The 25,958-nt window shown below is 37.9% G+C and overlaps 1 protein-coding gene across 1 annotated transcript in view; it reads left to right on the top strand.

The window, feature by feature from the left end:
* GFRAL (GDNF family receptor alpha like) overlaps positions 1-17,309 on the top strand; it is a 29,419-nt gene extending 12,110 nt beyond the window's left edge. Inside the window, exons 2-9 of the mRNA XM_019472187.1 lie at positions 762-914; positions 2,030-2,464; positions 3,173-3,229; positions 3,950-4,277; positions 6,364-6,623; positions 9,664-9,762; positions 16,163-16,244; positions 17,222-17,309. Of these exons, the coding sequence (XP_019327732.1) occupies positions 762-914; positions 2,030-2,464; positions 3,173-3,229; positions 3,950-4,277; positions 6,364-6,623; positions 9,664-9,762; positions 16,163-16,244; positions 17,222-17,309 (1,502 nt within the window). The remainder of the gene's footprint in view (positions 1-761; positions 915-2,029; positions 2,465-3,172; positions 3,230-3,949; positions 4,278-6,363; positions 6,624-9,663; positions 9,763-16,162; positions 16,245-17,221) is intronic.
* Positions 17,310-25,958: the final 8,649 nt, after the last annotated feature.

The raw sequence follows: 25,958 nt of genomic DNA, 5'->3' as shown, positions 1-25,958 counted from the left end.
GAATATCCCTTTGGCCAGTTTGGGTCAGCTGTCCTGGCTGTGCCCCCTCCCAGCTTCTCGCTGGCAGGGCATGAGAAGCTGAAAAGTCCTTGACTAGTGTAAGCACTGCTTAGCAACAACTAAAACATCGGTGTGTTATCAACATTATTCTCATCCTAAATCCAAACCACAGCACTGTGCCAGCTGCTAGGAAGAAAACTAATTCTATCCCAGCTGAAACCAGGATGCCTCAGCATGGGGTTAGCATCGCCATTATCACAGGACTGCGCCTGCCCTCCTACCTCCCCTCTCTTACGCCGTTACGTGGCAGTACCTTAGCCTGCACTGTGAATTCCTGTCCCTGTACCAGGCACCTCATTTCTACACAGGAGCAAGTTGAATGTTTCAGTGCCTCAGTTCAGGATGTGCCCCTCGACTCCTGTGCACATTTTTAGTTCGGTCTCTGTACCTCATCTACCTAGAATAAAAGGTATGAGTTTAAGGTTTTACGTACTTTGGAAATGAGAACAGAAACAGATGTTCTGGCAATGGGTCAGATCAGATAAAAGAAGGCAATATCATACCCACAACCTTATTATCTCACTCTGAATATTATTTAAAATTTGTAAATTATGACAGGTTTTCAAACAAAACTAAGTTCAAACCATCTTCTCTTGGCAGAACATATTATTTTTGTGCTTCAATTGAATTGTTTTATGTAACCATATCCCTTAAGCATTCATAAACATTAATAACATTATAATTTTAATGGTAAGTTCTAGGTAATAGATGCAAGGCAGAAGATGCTATTGAATGTAATAGAATCATCCAGGTCCTGGCTGAGGAATACCCAGAATTTAAAAACTGTGTCTGCACTACAGACGATCTCTGTAGCATCACAACTTTGCTTGGGAAACAGTGCAGCCTTGATAAAGGTAACTAAACATAAAGACTTAATTATGAAGAACAAAAAGAAATATGTAATTTTGTAACCCTCATTTTAACTGGATTCAAGTTTCTTTGCATATTTCTCAAATCTGATAATTCCCTAAAAAAATTAGTTTTGTCTTTTCTATGATATTCACACACCAACATGCATATGAAAACAATGCCGTTATCGGCTTTAAAATAAACAATAAAAGGCATGTGAGAAATTCAGATGGTTTTTAAAGCTCTTGCTCAACCCAATGGAAAGCAAGAGTGAAAAATACTCTTAGCAAAGCTGACATAAGAGAGGTAAAATCATCCAGTGAATGAGAGTCTGGAAAGTGAGCCCCAAGGTTGATTCCCAGCTCTGATCCGTCACTTCCTGCTGGCATCAATCAGCGTACATGATATAGTAGTAGCATATATGGCTTTATTGCAGAGGAAATAATAGCATCGTGATCCATTGCTCCGTGCCCCAAACAAGAAGAGTGGGTATCTAAAACCTGATGTTGATATCATTGGAATAGTTGCTTTTGCTTCTAGCAAAACGAAGTAATTTTATATTTTTTGCTGATTGAGATTACATTTCTCACCAGCATAGCAAAAAGTTTGGATGGAGTTACACCAGTATCAGTTTTACCTACAGATGATAGCTTATGGTGTTGGTAGACGCTTTCAGGAGTAATTCTCCCTGTCTATCTTAAATGACTATTTTAGGTAATGAATGAACCATCTTCCAGAATTGCCATTCTCTCTTTACAAATTATGCATTGAATTAAGATCATAATCCGTGAGAAGTCCAATCTGTATGTGGTTAAAATTATGTGAGATGAATCCCTTTATGCAGTAATTTTAGTGAGGGTTTCTTGTATTACTGTTAGTAGCTGAATTGTTAGACTCTGTTATACAGCTACCAGGATGCAGTAAGCATGAGGATTCATTAGTCTGCAAGACACTGAAATTATTATGTATTTACATACAGCTCAGAATGAAACTAGGGCTTTTTCATTCATTTTATTGCATTAAGACAATTATCCTTTTCCTGAGTTTGTTTTGAGCTGACCAGTGATGATGCTCCATCTTCCATTTGATTTATATCTCTGGTTTGTACCTATTTGTACAGAATATTTTGAAACTTCCTCAAGATCAGATACTGGACTGAGTTTTAGGCAACACAGAAACCCCAAAGACCAAATTCACCCAGAAGAATTAGAGAATGACTGCAGTATTGCAAAGCAACGCTGCCGAGAGGACCCTTACTGTTTTCTAGTGTATAAGAGCTTCCAGCAAGCATGCCAGGCAGATGCAGCAAAATGCAGGCTCCCGATGGTCAACCAGGAGTGTTTGTCAGCATGGAAAGAACTGAGGAAAACAGTTCTGGGAGAGTGCAAGTGCTCAGACCCACATCAGCTGAGATGCGTTAAAATATGGAAGGGAATAATTACCAACCCTTGTTTACAATATTCTCAAGAGAGCCAAGCTTCAGCAGCTAGTGAAAATGATGATGATCATGATGATGGTGATGTTGATGATGAGAAAAATCAGGACACCGACACAGGTTAGTGGTATTCCAGCAGTCTGAATGCTTTCATACATAACAGTACCATGCACAAGTCTGTGAAAAAGGTTTTCTTAATCATTTGCAGTTTAACACTGGAAACAGGATAGTTTTAAGAGGCTTATTTAGATGGAAATTACTAATCTGATAGCAAAATGATAGCCTGAGTGCAAATACTATTGTCCTTCAATGTATTAATTTGATACAATCTGATCCAAATCAGTCCCTTTTAGTATTACACTATAACTAGAAACAATGTAAGACCAATAACAATAATTCTCTAATAGCAGGAATTGTCTGCCTGCCTTGACTTTAGATCACGACAAGCAGTTAGTTGAACTTGAAAACTGGGTGCACTGATGAACACGTTAAGGTTTCTGGCCTTTTTTTATTCACAAGAAATCTGTCTTTATACTGTGCTGAGCAGCTCTAAAAACACTTCTTGAGCTCACAGGACCTATAATTATGTAGAGAACATTATCAGCAGCCATTGACGGCTTTCACCCCAAAACTTATGAATATATGTAACAGTGATTTTAGAGTTTGTTAACAAGCTGACAGGTCCTATTTGGTCCAGCTATTTTTTTTATTCTTGTTTATTTTTATTACTAGCATTATGCCAGCAACACAGCCAATACTTTAAAGTTAAAAACTAAGCTAAGACATGATTTATCACTTACGCCTGTATTTGTATCTTTTTTGTTCTAGACAATATTAGTACGGAAACAAAATTACACTGGAGTTTGTCTGCTCTCTCCAAACAAGGTAAGTCTGAATTTACTTATGAATCCTAATAACTGGGTTTAGCTCTGTTTTCAGATAGTGTACAATGTATCTTACGATTAAAATGAATACTTTTCATTCAAATTACTGAAGAGCAGGGAGCCAATAGGTCCAACATATTTTCAGTTAAGCTACTGGTTAGATAAGAATCCAAAAATGTCAGGTAACAATCCTGATCCTGTTAAATTTATAGAGGCAAATCTTATCCCATAAACATTTTAGGGTCAGAATTATCTAGATCTTTTTGGAAGGTTTATAGCATAGGCTAGAAATACCTAAACTAGCTTTAAAAGCACAGAAATGCCATTTATAGTCTCTTCTCCATTACTTACTATGTAGCCTAGCATAAGACTGCATGCTGGAGATTTCAGCAGTTTCAGGTATCCACTAGCCACAAGCTCCCAGAAATGGTCACATACTGTGAAGAAACTTCCGTCATGCCAGTTTTCACTTTCTTCTCCCTCACTTATCAGGCAGGGGCAGAAACTTGCAGGAGGGTTGCTTATGAGGGCCAAGCAGTGGAAGGGAGAAGTATGAAGATCACACAACGGGCTTAAAAGAGGCAATGCTGGAAGAACTGGATCAGAGTTTTTGGGAGTCAAACTTGTTTCTAATGGGAATGTTGCAGGCAGGATGACTACTAATCATCACTTGAGAAAGGTTTTCTTGTGATTTCATTTTCAAAACTGTTATTCTTTTTAGCATACACAGCAAACAGAACCTGTTTGGATGTGAACAAGGAGTGTGTTGAAGATGAAGTATGTAACAAACAGTTGTCCCTGTACCTTAAGGTTTGCTCAGTAAATAAGAAGTGCAACATGGAAGAATGTCAAGCAGCCATAAGGTTCTTCTATCAAAACATGCCTTTTGAAGTTGCCCAAATGATGACATTTTGTGATTGTATCCAGCCTGATGAATCCTGCCACAGAGCCAGAGAACTTCTTCATGGCAAGCCCTGTGCAGTTACTGCAGTTCCACCCCCATCATGTCTGAATGTAATCCATGTATGTGAAGAGAATGAACTGTGCAGGTAAGCAGAAGAAAGATTTTGCCCAGTAATGTGCTTTTGAATAATGATTTGATCAAAAAAAATTTACATATACGCCATATATCTCATCTATAACAAAATTATTTTCTGTATGTTATTTACTGTATATCATCACTTGTGTTTGACATCTTCACAGATGTCTGCATCAACTGTGGTAATTCCACAAGTAAAATGAAAAGGTTCATTTTCAGAAAGGTCTGGAATCTAGCGTGGGTTTTTCTTCTGCCTGTTTCATGACGCTTAACACCATTTCTGCTGGACAAACTATGCCATTGCATATTTTCATTACCACTTTCTTCAGATAACACCGGCCTGTCTGCACCTTTGCCCTCTAGCAGTTTGCACAAATTGTGCAGCAGACCGGACAAAGTTTGTTTGGTTGAAGTAATTACCTCTTCCACTGTAGAGTCTGACCCTTTGTACCCAACGGCCATACAACGAACTTGGCCCATTCAGAAAACTGTCATCTTATTCATCTCGAGCATACTGATACTTGGAAAAAGCTTCCCTGAAACATGCACAGACCACCAAACTCATGAAGAATAATGCAGTTTTCAGATTTGATTTATTTTAGAAAACACGCAACAGGATTAGTCCGTATTTGTAGTTCTACTTAATTGCCACCATTTGTGGATGGTCAGTTGGCTCACTTTGGTTTTCAGTGCAGTCACCGGTTCCCTTGTGGATTAGACCTGAGTTTTACCTCAAAGCTGTGATCAAATTAACCTTCAGTCAACAAACCAGGAGGCCAAGAGACGCTTTCAGGTCTGTGCAGGCTATTCAGATTGACGTCAGTGGGAATTTCCCCCTTTCATGTCAAGAAGAACTGGGCTACAAATGTATGTCTGTGCATGCGCATGTGTACACATGCAATATCGTAATGGAGACTTGCTGAATTACCCATTATTTTGGGAACATTAATGTTTCCTGGCACTGGCAATAAATTGATATAATTAGCAAAATTACTCTGTGAATTATGGCTAGCCATATCTATAAATCAGGAGGTGAATAAAAATAATTCCATTAGCACAGAGGTGGCATCTGCTTTGAAACCTTTGCTTGTGTAATGAAAAGATTTACAATAATGTCCTAGCTGGTATTGTAACAGTCCATGTTTTTCCATGTGACTTGCTTGTTACAGCTACACAATATCAACAGTAAATTAATAGCCTAATTTTATGATTAAGGAAGTAATGTTTTAATATATTAATGTACAATATACAACAACAGTTTACCTTTATCGTCCCCTAATACTTAATGTAAGTGATAAATCGGTTTCTAATTAATATCTACAGATTTCCTAGTTAACTTGTAAAAGATGCTTTCTATTGTCATACATAGTGCATTAAAGGCCAATTTTATTCTATCCTGAGAGTAAATAAACCGAAATAATTTGAGATTATTGAGCTGGGAAACAAGTTAATTCTTCTCGTAATTTATCTCTGCTATCAATTAATCTTGAAGGTCAAATAAATTACTTCTAATTTTTCCTGATCCTTGGACATTTTGTATTTTGTTAGCATTCAGGGGGAGGAGGGGTTGGCATTGTATGTAGATTATTTTATGTAAAATAAGTTGAATATTCATTCTTCCTTCACACTGCCCAACAAATTGATCCACTAGTACGGCACCTGTTTTGGTCGCATTGTGGCGACTGGTCTAATTCCTCTATCTGCATTTCTTCTCTAAGGATCTGAGACTGTTGGTATTCACACTGATTTTTGCTGGACCCTGGGAAATCTCCACAGTGCTGATTAGAAGTGCACTTGCTTTTTCTCAAAAACTTTTTCATAAAAACAAGTTTTTCCTCAAATTACAATTTTGCAGATTTCACTCAAACCAATTAGGTGCAAATCAGAGAAGAGTTTAGGCCAGCTATCACAGAATATTGTGATTTTTAAGGCTTGAGTGGTACTCAAGTGGTAAATGTGTGTATAGACAAATGTGTGTATAGTGGTAAATGTGTGTCTATACAAGTGGTCTCTTTTCATGATGATCCTTAAATGTCTTTTTGTGAAATCACAGAGTTTTTAAACTGTCACTGTATACTTCTTTTTTTTTCCACCAGGAAAAAATACACAACTTTTCGGTCAAAGTGTTGGAGACACGTGACAAAAAAATGCTACGATGATGAAGCTTGTCTTGAAACTTTAATCAAGGGTGACATGCCCTGTTCTGCAAATGCTGATTGCAAAGCAGCCTACATTAGCAACTGGGGCACGATGCTGCGCGTGGAGTGCACCTGCCAGAATTTACTTCCCACAGAGCAGCCTTTGTGCAAGCTCTTCCATCACATGCTTCACAGCAAATCCTGCTTCAGTGAGTTACGTGAGTAACACATAAAACAGTTTTAAAGAGTGTTGAAATGCTGACTTACACCAGATCTTTACTATATCTTTGCTACCACTGATTTCAACAAGATTTATATCTGCGGGTTTTTTAATCCAAATCAAAATACAAATTGCATGTACAGTTTTTTTCCTCTGGTCTTGGGAAATATTTTATATTAGTAGTAAATCAATAAAATTGACTGCATGAATTGAACTTGCTGGAATAACAATAAAAGAATAATTTCTGGGGTCTATACTATTACGCAGATTAGAAAAATCCAAAGCCTTCCTGTCATTGGCTTAATGTTGTACTTTGGTACACTGTTTTTACAAATAATATGACATATTATGTTGTTTTCTTTCTTTTCTTCTTGGAGTCTAAATATTAGTATAGCTTACACACATTTAGCAACAGACTTCATTCCACAGAAAATAACCTCAACGATTTACATAGGACCTCTCAAAGAAAATGCTGCTGTGAATGGAGGCTTCAGGATTTGGCCTTCAGTAAAAACACTGTGGTTAACTCAGATGAAATGTATATACTTTGTCAGAACCAGTAAAGCCTTTCATGTGCTAAATCACCTACTTATTTTTGTTAAATGTAAAAGTCCTTGCCAAGTCTTTGTTTAAGAGAAAATTTAGTGCAATAAATGGCAACGTGGGAGCAAATATTCATGTTTTAGTCTGAATCAGCAGCGTGCCTTCAAAGCAAATCCTCTGTTTGTCCCCACTTATTGTTCTTTGGGTTACATCACTGGGTGGTTCCTGGACTCCTGCAGCCTAAAAGTGAACCTGAAGGTTCATCTGCCGCCTCTGCAATGCTCCAGCTACTTCCAGGCATCCAGTCCATGGACCAGATTAAAGATCAACGTACCCTCTTCTCCTCAAATCTCTATCTATCACACCAGCTATTTTGCTGTATAAATCCCCTAAGGATACACTTCTTGCTAGTGCATCATACCCTATGCCAGTCGTCTTCTATATGTCATTATATATATTCTCAACCTAGCTTGGGAGAGGTAACTATATCTAATGATTTCAATGAAAAGCAATGACTATTTCATAGTTCCATCTGATGGACTTTTAAAAACATGTATTAATTGCATGCATGTGTTTCATTGAATGAATTAGCTAATTTTTTAGTTTTAGTGGCCAAAATGTTACCACTGATAAGGGTGTAATTTTTTTCTTGTCACTCCAAGTCTACCCAGAAATTAAAATCAAGTTGCTGAAACACTGTCCTTAAGCTTAGTTTATCACTACTAAAATTCAGACTTGTAGAAAAGATTAAAAATCATATAACAACTCCTCTGGAAAAGTGGTACCATACACACTTAGATTTGAGACTACTGGCAGTGATTTTGCTGATGAATGTTATTTATTTGTTTGCTTGCTTTATGGCTGCATTTAATGGTCCAAATTAGTGATCACATCATTGTGTTAGTTATTCTTTACCTACAAAGCAAAAAGATGACCCTCATGTCATAATAATCAAATAAATGCTCATGAGCTTTTGCCATTCCCTGAAGCAGTCTCAGGATAAAATGTGGGGGTTTTGTGATGGAAACTTCCCTAACCTAATAGGGATTGAAGAACAGATGCTTGCTTGCTCCTGTGGTGCAATGAATTCCTTCTAGTTAAACAAAAACTGTTTGGGGATGCAGGGCCTTTGGCTGAGTAAAGGATTGGCACCTTCTCTACAGAACATTTGCAGAGCCTTGTGAATCTTGCTTTTGTTTTTTCTAGATGTCTAGTTGTAATGCAGCTAAACTGAAGACAGAGATGATTATGGGTTTGATTGTAAGGCACAGTGTTAAATGCCATTATCTGCATGGCAGCTCAGAGACGTGGAGTGAGTGCTCCGTTGCAGAGCTCATCCAACCTCATCCAACCCCTTCTGCTAACTCAGAAGGGTTCACTGGGTGTGAAGTTTGGATAACTTTCACTCTTACAGTGGTGATGACTTCTAACATTGAAGTCTTTCTGAATGGGCAAATACCTAGGGCTAGCAAAAGGGATCTTTGCCTCTAGAACTGGTGTGAACAGACCAGCAAGTGGTGTTTACACCATCACATCTTCCTACTCTTGTACGGCACTGCCTTGCTACAAGTGTTTGCTTTTGGGGCTGTGCTTACAGGATTAAAGTTTGCTGCAGACTCAGTAAAAGGCAAGAACTATGAGTAACTGGCCACTATATGAGACAGAAACACAGCGTGGATCAGTGCCAATGTAGGATCAGTGTCACAATGGGAATAAGCAAAAATGCCAGTGACTGAAAGTAAAAAGTTAAGTTTCCAAAATATTTTAACTCCGGGTTGTACTTTTGGATCTCACAGAAAAAATACATTAGAAAGAGATTTAGTCCATTGCTATTTAGACAATGTTCCAGGCTGCAAACATGAGCCTCTGTTGTATTGTTTTCATTCCTCTAGGGAATAAAAATTTCTCAGTTTACAGTTCATGTGAGTGATCATGCATAGTCTTGTATGGTTTAGCCTCTTGCTCTGCAAACTATTGTACTTAGGTAAACCTTTTATTTTTCATTTCAACAGAAGATATATATTTTCAGATACATTCATGAAATTATGCCCACTAAGAGGACAGGCCTTTGTGAAAAACTTGATTGAGGTCTAGCAGTTCATTTGGAGAATAAGCTCTGCCTTTTGGAAATTACTTCAAACTACTATGCGTTTCTCATCAGTTCTATATTGGTTTGGTGGGCCCAATTCTTTTGGTGGGTCTATTTCTAAAATAGTTTATGTGAAAAGAGAATGTATGCTGATTTGAGGCAGAGAATATTTTTAAAGCACGCTTGTCCCCCGTAAGACAAACTACAGGGGAAGTTTAACTGAGATGTCAAAGGAAGAACTCTCATTCACTCATTCACTTTGTTCATCGAGGATCAGTAAACAATATTTTTAAATAGCTGCCTTTATAAATTCTGTGACTCTTATCAAAACACCAAACAGCAATATTCACTTGAATTATTATTTTAAAGTAATATTTTGAATGGATATTTGCTTTCCAATATTCAGGTCAAATTTCCATTAAGAAGAAAGGTTTCCATTGGGTAAATACAGAAATGCCAGGAGAAAAGCTTTCCAGAGCACAGCTCCATTCTTCTTCAATCAATGGTGAGTTTGGGAAAACCACTCCATGGTTTTCATAGAAGTACTCTTGAAATTTCCCTCGTGTATGATAGGGAAGACTAAAGGTTGGATCCCTTGGGTGGGTTCAGGCAAGTGAGCTCTGACTGTTGCTCCCCCCTTCAACATAATGTGGAAAAATCTCTCTACCTGTTTGGCTTAGCTTATATAACCACAAAATAAAGATAATGAGACTGAACCAATTTCTCTGATAAGTGGTTTTGCAATAGATGTCTCACAATCACTATATTATAATTGGGGAAAATTAAGCTATTAAGCCCACCAGAGCCTGACTCTCCGTACAGTCATTAGAGAGTAGTAGTCATAATGTGTAATACAAGTTATTAGCTTTGATGTCACACCTACTTCTCTCCTATCCCTTTTGACTTTTTGTGCCATAGTAGTTACAACAACGAAATTAGGAAGCCACAGTAAGTGGTCTGAGGAGGGGTTTGTGTTACACTCCATCATACTTTACCTTCTCATGCAAGAGAAGGGCATGCAATTGCAGATCATGATATCCCATGGGCTGAAGAGCTGCATCTGGTTTTATTTCCATGCATTTACAGTAAGCAATTAAGTGACATAAAGTTAAAGGATATTGAATTAATATACAAATTTTCTCATGGTTGAAATAATATTAATTTTATATTCCCTTTTGAAGGCCCAATTACAGAGTGAGAACACTAAAGAGCTTAATGCACAAATATCGACTCTAACGAGAATGACCTGTTCTACCTTGCATGAGGCAGATTACAATACTCCAGACATTACTGTGAATTAGTTCCCAGAACCGTTCATATTGAACACTTTTAACAGTGAAAAAAATAATTCAAGCTCTGCATGCAGTACAAAATGAAGGGACTTCTGTCATCTCTATCCTTCAACTATTGCTGAAGTGGGTAACCTGGGAAGTATAAAAATAGATTCATGGGAATGGGATTCCTGAGACCTGTATGTGAATAATTAAGCATTCAGCTGTAATTTTAGCATTTAAATTACTTAAGAATCATGCATGTCATCCAAGTGCTCTGTGTAGCCAAAGAAGAAAGTCAGGGACCCTCAGAGGAAGATTAATCCCACCTTTTCAGACTGTCTTTGCTGGCAGTGTTGGCTTCTCTTTGCCGACTACAGAGGGAGCCTGAATCTCTAGCTGGAACGAGACTCTAGTGGTTAAATAATGCAAGCTAGAATGCAAGAAATCCTGCTCTAAGTGAGAAAATGCAAAATGTGAGATATTTCACCCCTGTGACTAGTTCTAACTGCAGACCCTTTCAGTGGGTAAAATGTATTATACATTTCCCTCAGAGATTCAGATAAATGTTTGCAAAAAGCAGCCTGCACCCAGTTAATTCTGTTCCCATTGAAGTCTGAATACTTTCCAAAAACCTGTCCTTGAACTCTTAACAGAATTTTGTACGGCCTTAGAAAAATAAAAAGAATGCTGACCAGCCTAAACCGTACAATAAAATATTCCTTCTATTGGAGCTGTCATGTACACTAGATGGGAATTCTCTAAGCTATAAATGTCTCATAGGAAGCCAGGTCAAGGAGAAGAATCTGATTCAGGATATCTACCTGATGATAAAAACCATATTGCAAATTATTTCATAAATCCCACTGCCAAAACCCTAACCCGGTATCCTGGATTCATATGCCAGTAAATGTGCATTACTCAGGCTGCAAAGGGAGTTATCATCTTTGCAAAATATTTATCTTTACTAAAATCAAATCCCAAGAAGAGTCCCAGGCTGAAGAGGCAAAATGGCTAAGTTATCAAATATGGCCTTTTTGTGTGTGTGAAGACATTTGAAGATACTTGCTTTTTGGCTATTTTCTGCTTGGAAAGCAGAAGATACAATTTGCCGATGTCTTGTCCCTACATCAAAATCTCAGAAGAATCATTTAGTTACTTTGTCATTGAAAGATACAAGGATGTCTTTCACCAATTCAAACTAATGACTTTCTACAGATGAACACGCTCAGAAGAAACTGAGTATTTCTTCAACTTTTTCTTAATTTTATAATTTAAAAAACCCCACTTACTGTTCAAAAAAGAGTAAGACTTCTCCATTCCATTCAGTGGCATCGCAAATCATGCCACTGGATAAGATTGGTTTTAATAAAAGGAGTCTTTCACACTAAATAATAAATCTAAACTTATATATATTTGCAAATAAATATAACCCTGTTCAGTTGGAAGAATATTATTCCAGCTTTTGGTGTAACCGTATGATAACAGGATTGTGTAAAAATCTTGACTGGATTTACACTCATTCACATACCCAGAGGGTACAGGCCAAACCAGTTGTCTGTGGGCTGATACAACCCTGTTAACAAGATGTGATGCGGACAGAGTCCTAACCATACAAAAGTTAATGAGACTTTTGCTGTAAGCTTAGATGGGGCCAGAATTTTATGTCATTTTCGAAACAACATCAAAAAGTGATAAATCAAACAAAAATTCTCCAAACTTCAAAAATGTTGTTATTGCCTACCTAGTTATGCACTTTCAGCCCAGTTTTGACTTTATCCTATGCAAATTATCTCCATGATTTTACAGATCCACATAATTTAAAAGATTGCTTCCCACACTTTAATTTGAAAAATGATTCATGTGTGAAGATAAGCATTTACTTTCATCGGCATAGAGCTTTGGAGCTGAAGTATTTTTTGGCTGGAAGAGAAAGCTAGAAATACAGAACTCTTATCCTGTTCTTGTGAGATACAATAAAATTGGGCTTGACCCAACACTCTTGAAATTAATCTCATTTTGTCTTAAATTGTAGAGTTATCATATATTTCTTACTGAGTTTTGCCATGCTGAGAATCTAGATAAACAAGTAATTGGCAGGGTTTATCTATAATTATACCAGCTGCTGTGGGAACTGAGATTAGTTCAGCTCCAGCAACTTTAATTTGTAAGGTATGAAACATTATCAATCTGATTGTTTTATACATGTAGAAAAAAGCCTGTGACAAGCTGCAGGTAGCCAAGAAACCTCTGAGCACCAGCCAGAATTAATCTGTCCAATGAACATTCACAGCCACTTCACTATGTATACATAAGCAGGTAGATTTACACGAGTGTAATCCCACTAATTGTTCCAGCTGCTGAGCCCACAGCTATCCTCTACCGAACTTCATCACTGGAAATGTCTGTGTGTCTATGTAGACAGCTCCAGCTAGTGCTTCAGTGGTACCTGCAGCCCAGTCATTGTGTCCCTGAGGTTCGCAGCCCATCCTAGGAAGGGCAAGACATGCATCACGCAGCCGCAGTGGCCCTGCTATAGACCTGCCCCGAGGTGAGAAGGTCCACGAGCTTCTCATGACTACAGGCCACCTCTATGGGACAGAGCAGCCCTCCCAGCACCTCTCAGCCCTTCCCCTTGCAATGGAAATGACCGCTTTCCACATGTGTCGATTCACTCTTTGCAGGACTGAGCTGGAAACATCTCGTATTTTAGCCACCTCCTATTATAAGACTAGCACCACATGTGTCTGTCTTTCTCCATGGTACATGCAGATATTTGTATTCCTTTCTCCATCTAGTCAGAGAACCCCAACCAGGTTTGATCGTCCGCACCTCAGTCAGTTGAAGAGAAGTACTGAAATAGGGACAGCTGTTTCTTAGAAGAGTCATGACATAGGAACGTTATGTACACTACATTTTTTACCATTTCTGTTAACAACAGGAAATTATTCTAACTTTTAATCACGTTTCTAATGCTTGCGATGGATCTATCTGCTCTCCAGAGCATGTTGGACAGTTAGACTTGATGATCTTAAAGGTCTTTTCCAACCTAAATGATTCTATGACTCTATGATTCCAGTGAACTGTGAACGGACACACAGCATGAGAGCTAAGGTTGTTTACTGATCCATAACTACAGTTGTGCCTAATTTCAGTCAGTGTTCGTTTAGGGCACTGTTTTTTAAGCCTTAACTCATTGTTAGTTAGATCATGTTCAGATGATCAATACCATGTATGGAGAGATCAAAATGGGATAATACAGCCTGTTGTGTCACAGGAATTGAAATGCGGATTCTGGTAGTTTTCATGGACAAGATTTGGGAAGAACAGAGCCAAAATTTCATACCTATATTTCTTAACTTCCCTAGCACTATTTCACATTTCAAGAACTGTTTGGATATAGATTAATAGTGAAAATTTCTATAAAATTGCTTCTGGATTTTTAAAGAAGAGCAGAATGCCTACCAATAAACCACCCCAACAACAAGGGAAGATGAATAACCACATTCAAGTAGTTAAACCACAAAGAATATATAAAATGAAGAATTAGCTCTTCAGCCACAAAATTGTGCCCTCTCCTAGCCTTACAAATTCCCTCACTTCTCAGAAGGTAGGAGAAAATATATGGCTTCTAGCATGATCTCATTGTTATCATCTTTCTTGTGTTCCCCGTAGAACTAAAAATGTTAGCATCCACATCTCTTTTACCAGCAATTACTTCACCAAAAACAGAGCATTTTATAAGATTTTGACAAAAAATAGAACATTTTGATTTCATTTGATCATTTCAGAGTGGTATTTTTTATCAAAATGAAACACTTTTTCCAACTTTTTAAAGAAAAATATTACAATGTTTTGGTGAAATTATATTAGCCCATTTTTAATCATCCATGACTGTTGCTTCTAATAATTTTCCTAGTCTTTTGGTAAGTGATGTACTTTAAAAATTTCTATTTGCCTTAAATATGTGTGAAACTCACTTTCCACTTCAAAAAAGTAGGAAACTTTTGCCCCTATGACTGCTCCTGCAGTTGTAGAAAGTTTTAAAAAATGACTGAGTGTACAATTAAGATTCAGAAACTGCAAAAAAAGCCTAAAAATTATTCTTTTCCTAAAACTCATCATCGTAAAGAAATGTTGTACCTTGAGAGGAGGGCCAACTGCTGATCTATCTTTTAATGTATGATATTAGCAGTCCTGCACTGAGACTAAGATAGACCTCGCCCCTCTTCCTTCAAAAATTCACCACATTAAATATCTTTCAGTAGCTTGCAGCATTAGGTGGTATGTTCATTCCGTGCAACTTGTGATGGTTCAATCATTGCTTTCATTTTTCTTTTATTGGAAAACTTGACTTTTGGATAGCTTTTTGAGAAAAAGTGAGCGTCATCCTGCAATAAAAACCAGGCAGATCCAAGCCCTTGCTCAGCTCTTGCTCATTGCTTGCCTCGTTGTAGAATATATATTCACTCTCTCTTACTGGAGCTGCTCCAGTATCCATACCACCTGTGTTTGTATTGTACTATACACTACATCCGTTGCATATATGTAGCGTATACAGAAATGTCTCATTTAGGGTCCTTATGTGCATAGGCACAAACACACAAGCACACAAAACATATAATAACTGATAACTGATTCAGAGACCAGAATTTGGCCTTCTCACAGCCCAGATAAGTGGCCCAGTGATGGGACCAGGCCTCCATCTCTTTCTTGGTGAATGTTTCACTGACTGTGTAAGGTAGAGGAGCTTGGGAAGAGCTAAGGCCCTCTGCATTTGAGTTCCTATATAAGCAAAACTTATTTTATTGTATAAACACGACAGAATCAGTGCAACAGGAAAGTAACAGAAAGGTCTCGTGTTTTATGCTTGCGGCTCTGGATTTGAGTCCTCTTGTCAAGTCACCCAACTTCCGCAGCTTTCCATCCCAGGTTCAGGGCTTACATTACATTCTCAACTGAAACTTCTCCTTCAGAATATTTGATCAAAACTGATGGATTAATTCCTCCAGGAAAAATAAGTTTCTCCTCATTTGGAAAACAAAAGTTGAAACAACTCCCAGTTTTTCAACAGTTGGAATTTTTAGCACATAAGCTACCTAAGTGACTTTTTGGTGAGAAGCCTAAGAGAAAGAGGAAACCCCATGGGCTCGGGGCCCAGAAACACAGTGTTAGATCCCATTTTACATTAATTTGACTCTAGATCAAATATTGCTGCACACTGCAATTATGATAATATGCAAAAAAGGAAAAGAGGTCTAGCAGGTAAGTAAGATCCAGGTCTCCTCTGATACACAGAATAAAATTAACACCTTAAAATCAATGGGGAGAATACTCCAAAACACAAATCTACCCCTGGAGTAGAGTAAAAGGTAGTGCTACACATATGAAGTGCTATTGGAGCTGGTATTTACTAAAAGGAGTCTGAAAATTATTTTGCACCAACTGGTGAAGGAAGAGTTATTCCTACCATTGGCATACCATCTAGGTCTTTTTCCTCCTTTTAATTACTTATGTCAGAATTGATAGCTAATTTAGCTTACATATGTATGCATTCCCATTCAGATCTCAAACCTGATTCTTATTACTGAAGAAGTAAACGTTTCATGTCTGCTTTCTGTTTTTTACTTATAGGTGAAACAGTCTACATTATTGCCTATTCCTCCTGCATAGTTCTCATCCTAGGAATAGTCCTGTTGACTCTCCTAAAGATCAGGTAATTTGATAGGGATATTAAACATTGGTTCTAGGAAATTGCAAAAGCAGAAAATAAAATGTTTTGACTTAGTTAAGAGGTTGGCACTGCGATTGTCTTTAAAAACAGTCCAGCATGCCCCAGTGATGGAAAGAACTGACATTGCGGGTGTCAGCAGGGAGGAGTGAAATACGATGCGTATCTACAATGCCCTCCATTCATGCAGAGATCCCAGGCTTCAGGAGGTTTCATTTCCTGTCCCATGGCAGGGGAAGGTGAAATCTGAATTCAAAAATTCTGTGAGGCTACCTTCCTAGCCCTGTAGCAGGCAGAGGTAATGCAGAAAGGAAATGAGAATATTCAGCATTATAACATATTTAGAAACCAAACCGTGAATGCTGCTATTGTAGTTAATATTCTTGCCAAATGCCATTTTTGCTGATAGGATTCTGTAAACATTCCCCCACACACAGTATGAGAAACTGCCCATACACCAATGCTTGGTAAGAAAACAGAAATGTGCATTCACTTAGTCAAATGAACATGGCTTTTTCTTAAGTGATACATTTTCTTGGACCAAATTAAATGGCCAGATTTCAAGAATTACATTGTCAGATGATAGGTAACAGAACATGATGTAGCAGGAGCTATATATAGTGGGAGGGATATTGAGTCAAATTTCATTATTAAATTCAGAGGCAGATCAAAGAGGAATCATGCAGAAAAATGCAAAAGGCAAGTCAAGGATATATGGGAAAAGAGGCTTTCTCTTTTGGTTTGCAGTTACAGGAATATCAGCATATAAATAAAACTCAGATTTAAAGAATACAGGGGATGGAAGAAAGAACAGTACATTAATAACGGTGAAGGGAATTATTTTATACCACAGTGTTCATCATAAAAAGAGGGGAATTTTGCCACTGATTTCAATTAAGCCAAAGTTCAAACCAAAAGCTGTATGGTTTATTGTTAAATACATGCACATTCTTTGTTTTCAGAGCCTGCAGAACAAAACATGAGTCAAGAAGTCCCTCACCAGACCATTCTTCTGAAACATTTATGGTCCGTTATAAAAGTCACAGATGAACTACTCCATTGCTTATGCTTTTTAAGGCTATTCTTGAAAGTCAGCCTGTTGTACATATGCGATAATAAAATATATATTAGAAAACCTACTATAAATTATGGAATTTTGTAGTTGAGCATACAGAAGATTTTTATATTTATTAACACATATTAAACCTTTCACAAGCTAAAAAAAGTAGAACTGTACTCTCTCTCACTTTCGTAGATTCACAGATCTGTCCTGAGCTGCACTTTTCCTAAATCTTTAGATGCACATGACAATGGTATAAATGCTGTATCAGCATGAATCTGCCTAGCAGTGGCAATCTCTGAAACCCACCCTTCTGATCTGAACTCATCTGGCGGAAAGGAAAAAAATCCACTCAGAAACATTTTAGAGAGCTGTTAAAAAGTACATATGTGGTAGTTTTGTACACTAGGCTCCCAAGTACCTAATGCCATATTTGTAAGGTAGCACTCACAGGTAGGCTGCCTGTAGTTTGATGGTGGAGCACTCGGTGGGGTAGGAGAAGATCAGGATTACAACCATTTTCAGAATGAAAAGGAATTAAACTCTGACTATATGAGCTAATGTTTTGGCTCCAGTATGTTGTTGCTGAAACAGGTTATTCTTTCTCCTCCTTCAAGAAGAAATGAGTGAGCCCTTCCAATTGAAATGAAGTAATTTTAGAAAGCATTCTGTGGTCTGAATGCCCTGTGGAGAGAGCCACTTGCTTGGGGCTGAAGTGAAGTGCCTACCTCTCGAGAGAGAAGTTACGACCCATCTCATCATCTGTGTTTCCTATTCGTTGTCTCTAAGCAATACCCGAAGCGACTAATTCTCCCCGTGCACTGTACTGGGAGTCATGGTCCTTAACACACCACTCTGGATCCCACTTTCTGGCTATGAGTTCTGGATTTCTCTCCATAGCTGAGTTGTTTTGCTAGATTTAAGCTTCTATTTACTAGCAATTGGTTGTCTTTGTTATATCTCTGTAACAAACTGGTTCTGGTCAGCGCAGGATAATGGCCTGGCATTTCTTATACAACTGTTACCATAAGTAGCATATATATTGTCTTGTTATGATAGCATCTGATGAATTAATTTTATTTTGAATTTGATTAATTTGAATTTTGTCTGAATTCCCACTAAACGTAACTCACACAACAAACAGGATCAGGAATAAAATACTAGTTCCACTGAATTCAGTTCCAGTTTTGACCATGACTGATTCAGATCTAGGGCTAGAAATTTATGGTGTGATCAGAAGAGCAGGAATCTCTGCTCTTCAACGTGACTTTTGCTTCTGGCTTTGGTGCTTGTGAAATGATTCAGTGTGTGAGCAAAATCTTAGGTGTGCAATTCTATTCGGGAGAGATTAGAGCTTTTTAACAATTATTACAACATGCATTTCCTCTTTCTTTAGGATCTGCATAAAACCAAAAATTCATTCTTGTTTTGCAATCAAATGCTATCTCATTACTAAATCAGCCTTTGGACAAAAATACAACAGAAAAGTGGAAAGTTGGTTAGTTTGTTAATCAAAACAATCCCCTTTATCAGTCCAGCAATTTGCAGCATTTAGTTTACCTCCCATCATGTAGGTATTTTAAAAGTAGTATATTAATATTCTTAATCCTAAAACCATAAAGAGGAAAAAGTTCAAACTGAAAATACTGCTGAGAATGTGTTCTCATCGGTGTTGGATAAAAACATTTCTTTATATAGGAAATATACTTATGAAGTGAACCCTGTGTTGGTTTTCAGTCTGACTTCAAAAAGCAATGATGCAATGCTGAACCCTCTGTGACACAAAATTTGAAGAAATCCATTTATATTCTGATTTAACTAAACTTCAATCATAAAAACACCTCTTGTAACTTTCTGTCTTATGAGCTTTTTGTTTTCTTATTATCTTATATTTAGATGCTAGGAACTCTCCTCATATATGTGCTTAGGCACACACACACACACACAAGTAGGTAAAATGTATTTGAAGTGGAAGGTAAGTATGTGAGTTACTCTGAAAGACAGCAAGATATTTAGTGGCTGTTGTGTCGCTTCTGTAATTTTACAGGCTCTTTTCATTAGGGCTGACTTTAATGCTTAATGGAAAAGTACATTTTCTCCATTATACATGTAAAATGTATTCTTTTGATTTATATTTCTTAGTGACACTGGATTTTGTCAATTGTATCTAGGCATTAATTATTAAATAAAGGACTTTCTGCTGGGATTATCTGTATGCAGGTGATCATGATTAGACTCAACTGCTTCATGAACAGTTTCATGATGGAAGAAGAAGTAGTATCTTTGTAACAGCCTCATCATTAAAATCTTTTCCTCTGAAGTGAGACATCTGCACCTAATTCCCAGCTGAGGAAAATTAAGTCTCACTGGTGACTTGGGATTCCCAGGACATAGGTCATTTTGGGTAAGGATGTGGTGTGCATCCCCCTTCCATTGGAGCTAGAACATCGCAGAGTGAAGAAATGAAGATTGATTGGGCTAGAGGGAGAAAGCATAAATTTTAGCCTTAGAACAGTCTCACCTTAGAACACTCCCATCTAAAAGGGGGCATACTGGGTTCCAGTTTTTTCTTTCAAGTTTGTTTATGCAGTTTATCTAAAGATTGTTTTGAATTAAATGTGTAAAGAGTTTTTGAGACAAATAAGCAGGACTAGCTGTTCCTTATGCAGTTTTGAAGCTACAAAGCTGTAAAGTCCAAGTCTCCACTTCTCCTGTCTTGCCACAGTGAGTCTTTTATTCTTGAAAAGGAAGATTTTCCTCAGCCATCTCACCTGCTTGTGAGGTGAGAGAATGGGCTGCTTGGAGAGACAGGTGTGGACTCAGCCTTTTCAGGCTGTTGTGGGAATTGCGTCCTGGTACTCTGAGCTAGATGTCAGATCAAGCTAGTAACACAGAAGATGGATGGAAGCAGCACCAACACCATCCCCCGGATGGTGCCTTAAAAGATTGAACACCATTCAGTTCTTTCAAAAAAATTACTGTGGGTGTCTTTCCACCAGGGACAATACTTGGATTCAAGCTGGTGAAGATAACTGTCTGAACCTCATGTTGAGGCACTTCAACGGTAGCATGGGGTAGGGAATCTTACTGTTGACTTTTCCAAGAAAGTTCCCTGATAGACATGCTGATGTTTCAGACCACATGCTGAAGTCATTCAGCCTCCCATGAAGTGTGTCGGGGGTCTTAGACATCATTTAGAGGGCACCGATTTCTACTCTGCAGTGCAACATCTGAAGTTAGATAATGCCTCATTGAATTTTTTGACTCCTACCTCCACTCCTGGCTGTAGCTTTTAATGTTTAGTTAATGGAGGGAAGAAATGTTTCCCTAGTAACTTAGAAGAGATTTGTCAGCTATAAAAGCACACAGGAAAACTGATAAAAAGGTAATCCTAAGAAAATGCACTCCAAATGGATTACAAGGTAACAAAGTCAACACAGGCGTACATGTCAGAGTGACAGATTGTATTTACTAATGCCATATGTGTGAGCTGGTTAGTCAGGGCTGCTGAATCTGGCATAATACATGAGCGTATCAGTTTCAATAAACACTGAGATAGATTTTATTTCAGCTTTAACACCACACATTGCAAAATCACAAATGCATTTAACCAAGAGCGTACATGACAATTCCTTAACAAACATATCATCTCTTTGACACCAGTTTCAAAGGACTAAGTTGACTTTGGCTGTAGTCCCTCTGCCTGCTGTGTTATTGCAGCAATGAAGATCAACACTGCGTTACAGCAGGCCCATAGAGAAAAATAATCTTCAGAAATATAACATAACAAAAGAAAAGCATTGATCAGCAAGTCAAGAAGTGGAAAGCAAGTGTCTTTCATTCAGTTCTCCAGACTGATTCTTCTGTTTAGTCAGTTCTCTAGACATTTCACAATCAATAAAGAGAACTTAAGGCAGTCTGAGAAATCATACAAAAATTCAGTGGCAGAGAATCATCATTTTCAGGTATCACAGTAACTAAACAATATTTCTACCCCTTAAAAAGAACTCTCTGAGAAAATAGGCAGATCTCATACATTCACACTAACGCTTTGGAAAAGTGTTATTTCATTGCAACAGCACTGATCCCAAACATAGGAATTTTACCTCACAAACTTGCAGTCTTCATTTTGTGACTCCTTATTACAATAATAAAAGTTTTATGAACTGAAATGACGCTATTAAGAAAGGAATATTAGCCAAAGCCTCTCTGGACTTATTCACAAGACCAACATATTCACTTCTTATTTCCATAAACTCTGGTTATACATGAAAATGAAACATTAAAGTTCTGTTCCAGAGCCAAGTTGCCCTAAAACATAAAAGTTTAAACTACAAAGCAAACTGCTGCTGGAAGACATTAGCACTACCCACGTATGGGATCCATGTCATTGCTGTCTTGTGAAAGGCACTGAAGAACAGCTATGCCCATAACTAATGGAACTGATCAACTTCTCCTCTAAAAAAGCACACCAGCCATGCCTTTAGAACAATGTAATATCTTGAGCAGCCAAAGAAGCTGGTATTTGACTTTCTATTGCCAACAACATGGGAAAAAGAAAAACTACTATGAAAATATTAAAGAAAATTCCAGCAACATGACATTGGTCAGCTGTTGAACCTTCGCAAGTTCAGACCAGGACACAGACCAAAGACTGCTGTGGGAACTCCAGTTTACATACTCCATGGCCCTGGCACAAGTAAGATGATCTCCATATTGTTCTGTGAGATCTCTGCAGAGACTTTGATACAGTGAGCTACAGAAGAAAGTCTCCAAAGCACAGAACTAAGCTCCGATAAGACTTGGAGAGGGCAGTCAGTAACTACTTCTTCTCTCCCGCTTGCTCTCAGAGTTCACGCTATCCCCTTTTCAGCATTTACAGAAGACCATCAGCAAAACAGACAGGGAAACAGCATGTCCCCACATTCTGACAGTGTGATCATGATATTCAGCACTCAGTTGCTTTTTCTGGATACCTTTCAACAAATATATTTATATATAATTTTTATAATGACATAATAATAAGAACACCTGCTAATGGAAGCCAAACACCTGGGTGCAAGCCTTCTGCAGCCAGAGGATTACTTCAGGGTGAACTGACAGCAATGCACTTAGTGGGGGACACTCATAGGGCCTAAAAGAGCAGGCACAATTAGCGACGGGTCACTCTGAATATAAGCATAAAGATTTAGAAAGTCAGAAGCACAGGAGAGCAGTAGCACCATCCCATGACTTACAGTTCTTGCCATGTTTTTGAAGGGATGTAGTCTCAACTGCTTTATCATGTGCTGAACTCAAAGCTGCCTATGTGAGTGATGCATGCTCATGGCATAGCTACTGGATTAGCCTTTGATCTTAAGGGCAATATATGCCTATTTTGTGAAGCCAAAGATTAGGCATTAAAATGCTCCGCACAGTTAAAACAATGCCAGCCCAGGAAAGCAGAGCAGCAGCAATTTACGTGTCTAACAAATTTTAGTAGTGAGAACATGAGATGTCTCAGGATTCTCAGTCACACTACAAGAAGGATTTTGTGGGGATTGCTCACCTGGACCCACAGGCCTAAATTCATCCCAGGTGGCACTTTTGGCACATACATGTTGGGGTTTTTTTAATCTGGCTCTATGTTTCTTCCTCCCTTGTAACAATCCTGACAAACAATCCATTTGTCTGTGACCTCCACCCTGGATTACTATAACTCACTATGTGGTTGAAGCTGAACGTGCGGGTAAAGCACAGGCTCCAGATGTGACTGCTCATCTTTTCCAATGCTCACATCATTATAGAATAACAGACCTGCATTTAAGGCTCTCCACAAGCTCCCAAGTAGTTTCTAAAACAGACCCAGCAAAGAACCGAGGCGTTTTAGGTTGTTCATCCCTGTGATTTAATAGGTACCTTGTTTCAGTGCATAGGGACTGTTAAGAGCCTCAGAATTGCAAACTGGACAGCCCAGATGCTGAGAAGCCTAGGATGCACTATGCACAGAGGCATATCTGAAAACTCCTCTAGAGTGTAAGGGTCTCCTAGTGCCAAAGTTAGCAATCCTTCACGGTAGTTAGGAGCATAGACATCTAGAACTCTCAAAGAACTGAGCAGAGCTACCTCTTTTATTCTCTAGTCTATGTTCTACATAGGTATTTTATTTAACACAAAAGTTGTGGTAGTAGTGAAACCACTCACTTTTATCTAAGATGTTGTAGTTAGTATACTTACGAAAAAAGTGGACAGTATCAGTTCAGTTCCTAACTTGGCCTATAGTTGAAGCCCTCACCACCATCTTCAAGGAAAAAAAAAACCTTATCTGTTGCAGAGACATTTTTTTCTTGTGATCTTTCTGGTCTCAGGAACTCTGAATTCCATCCTACCCAGTGGCACAATTTCATCCAGATTTACTAGAAAGTGTGTTCTTTTTCAGTTCTGTATAGAGCCTGGTGGTTAGATCCATTGATTAAGATACCAAAAAATGTGCACTTGAATCTCCTCAGGCTGAGTAGCAAGCTAATCTCAGATCAATTGTTTAGCCCAACATTCAGGCTAGTATTTAAAAGGTGGTTTGCATCACAACGACTTTTTTTTCAGGGGGTGACTTCACTTTCATCCTGTGAGAAGCTCAACCTTGCTCATGTCAGTTAAACATGCTCACAGGATCTTGGAAGGAAGAACACTCATCAGGCCCTACATGAGAACTGCACACTTCAGCTCAAAATGAGCTAATTCTGTGCCTGCACAGAAGCAAACTAAACAGGAAATTTTATTGTTAAACAGGAAAGTACTACAGTGTGGTTAGTCACCTTCAGGGGTAAATGGCATCTGAATTAGGGAATCTTTAGGATGTCAATTCTGGCACCTCATTTAGGCTTAACTACTAATTATTAGACTAAGTACAACCTAAATACTGCTGCAGATTCCTCACTTCTTCATTGGACCTAATCCATTACAGAATTTTTAAATCTGTGAATGCTTCAAGACCCAGTTTATTAAAGTTCGTGTTTTGATATATGAGCTGTAGTGGCTGCTAAATAACAAAGCCCCAGCTAAAACATGGGAAAAGGACAACAGAGCATTTCCTGTGGTGATCCAACTATCCACCTAGAGCAGGCCAAGCAAATCAGGGTGTTCATGTTTTTAAGAGTACTTGAAAGTCTTCTCACTAGATACTGCAGGAAGGGGTGCAATTTAGTATTTTGGATTGATAGGCAAGATATTTCCTGCCTCACCTAAACACATTTCTTTGCTTATTCTTTGACTTTTACCATGAGAAGAGTAAAACAATGTAGTTTATATTGGTTTTGACTATCATTACAGCATAAAGAGGATAGAGGTTTTATATCAAGTTTCTAGCTTTGAGTTACCTGGCATGCAAAGTTTGACTTTCTTAAGCTGTGCCAATTCTAAACTACAGTACCGGCTAAAAGATCTCAGAAAAGGTTCACTCTGGAATTTCAAAGGCAAGCTGAGACTCAGCTGTAACTTGGCAGAGTTGAGTTCCAGATAAAAATGATTCAGCCTTTTCCTTCTTCACATGTTATCCTTCACTTTCTCTCATCTTACCTTTTTCCAACCTTTTAAATTTCGGAGGAAAATGAAGAATATGGAAAAAGATCATAGTCCAAGGTTTTGGACGTTCATGGTAACAGGCTATTTTCAGAAAAAATCAAGGTTAAGTACACGGAGAATTACAGAAGGATCCTACGCAAACAACCAATAACAGTACTGATGTTTCAGACTGAAAAAATGACAATATTTTCATGGCACATTTGAACATAGATAGGATAAGGCTCTTCTTTGAATTTGTCCATTACTGATCTAAAAATGACAATGCAGTTCACTGGCATTTTGCTGAACAAAGACACTGAAAAGTACAGTATCGCTATCAGTAGAGCACAAAGAAAAATTGTAAGTGGTTCCCTTCATGTAAGCTAGTCCGGCAGAATATTATTATCCTCAAAAATTCATGACTTATAGGTGAGAATGTCAATTCATAGACTATAGAATAAAAAATCAAATTGTTCTATGAGACTTTGGACAAAAATTTAGCCCCTTCTACACTACTACTACCCTGAATTATGATTGAAAACCTTGCCAATTTTTAATTGCTTCATATAATTAGGTTTAATACAGTTGACGAAAAAAAGCAACTACAACAAATTTAACATATGTAACAAATAAGGAAATTTGCATTAGATTTGGAGGATCTGGCAGACTGCCACTCACCACAAAGTCTTGGAACAAGATAAAGTCATCCATACACTTAACAGATGTTAAACGAAACAAAAATAAAAAAGTGCTATTGCTAAAAAATTCTTATGGTGAATTCAGATTTGGCTCCATGTTCATAACACAACTGACTTGACAAATGAAAAGTAAAGTTCAGATAAATAAAACAACAGAATGGAGTCTTGGAACAAGATAAAGTCATCCATACACTTAACAGATGTTAAACGAAACAAAAATAAAAAAGTGCTATTGCTAAAAAATTCTTATGGTGAATTCAGATTTGGCTCCATGTTCATAACACAACTGACTTGACAAATGAAAAGTAAAGTTCAGATAAATAAAACACATAATAGAATGGCCACACACAGTGTGGGAGCTCATAAACTACTGCAAATATTTGTACTGTTCTAAATGCCATC

Source organism: Aptenodytes forsteri, unplaced genomic scaffold (genome assembly GCF_000699145.1).
Source record: "Aptenodytes forsteri isolate BGI_AS27 unplaced genomic scaffold, ASM69914v1 Scaffold115, whole genome shotgun sequence".
NCBI classification, from domain to species: domain Eukaryota; kingdom Metazoa; phylum Chordata; class Aves; order Sphenisciformes; family Spheniscidae; genus Aptenodytes; species Aptenodytes forsteri.
This window is presented reverse-complemented; position numbering and strand designations above follow the sequence as displayed.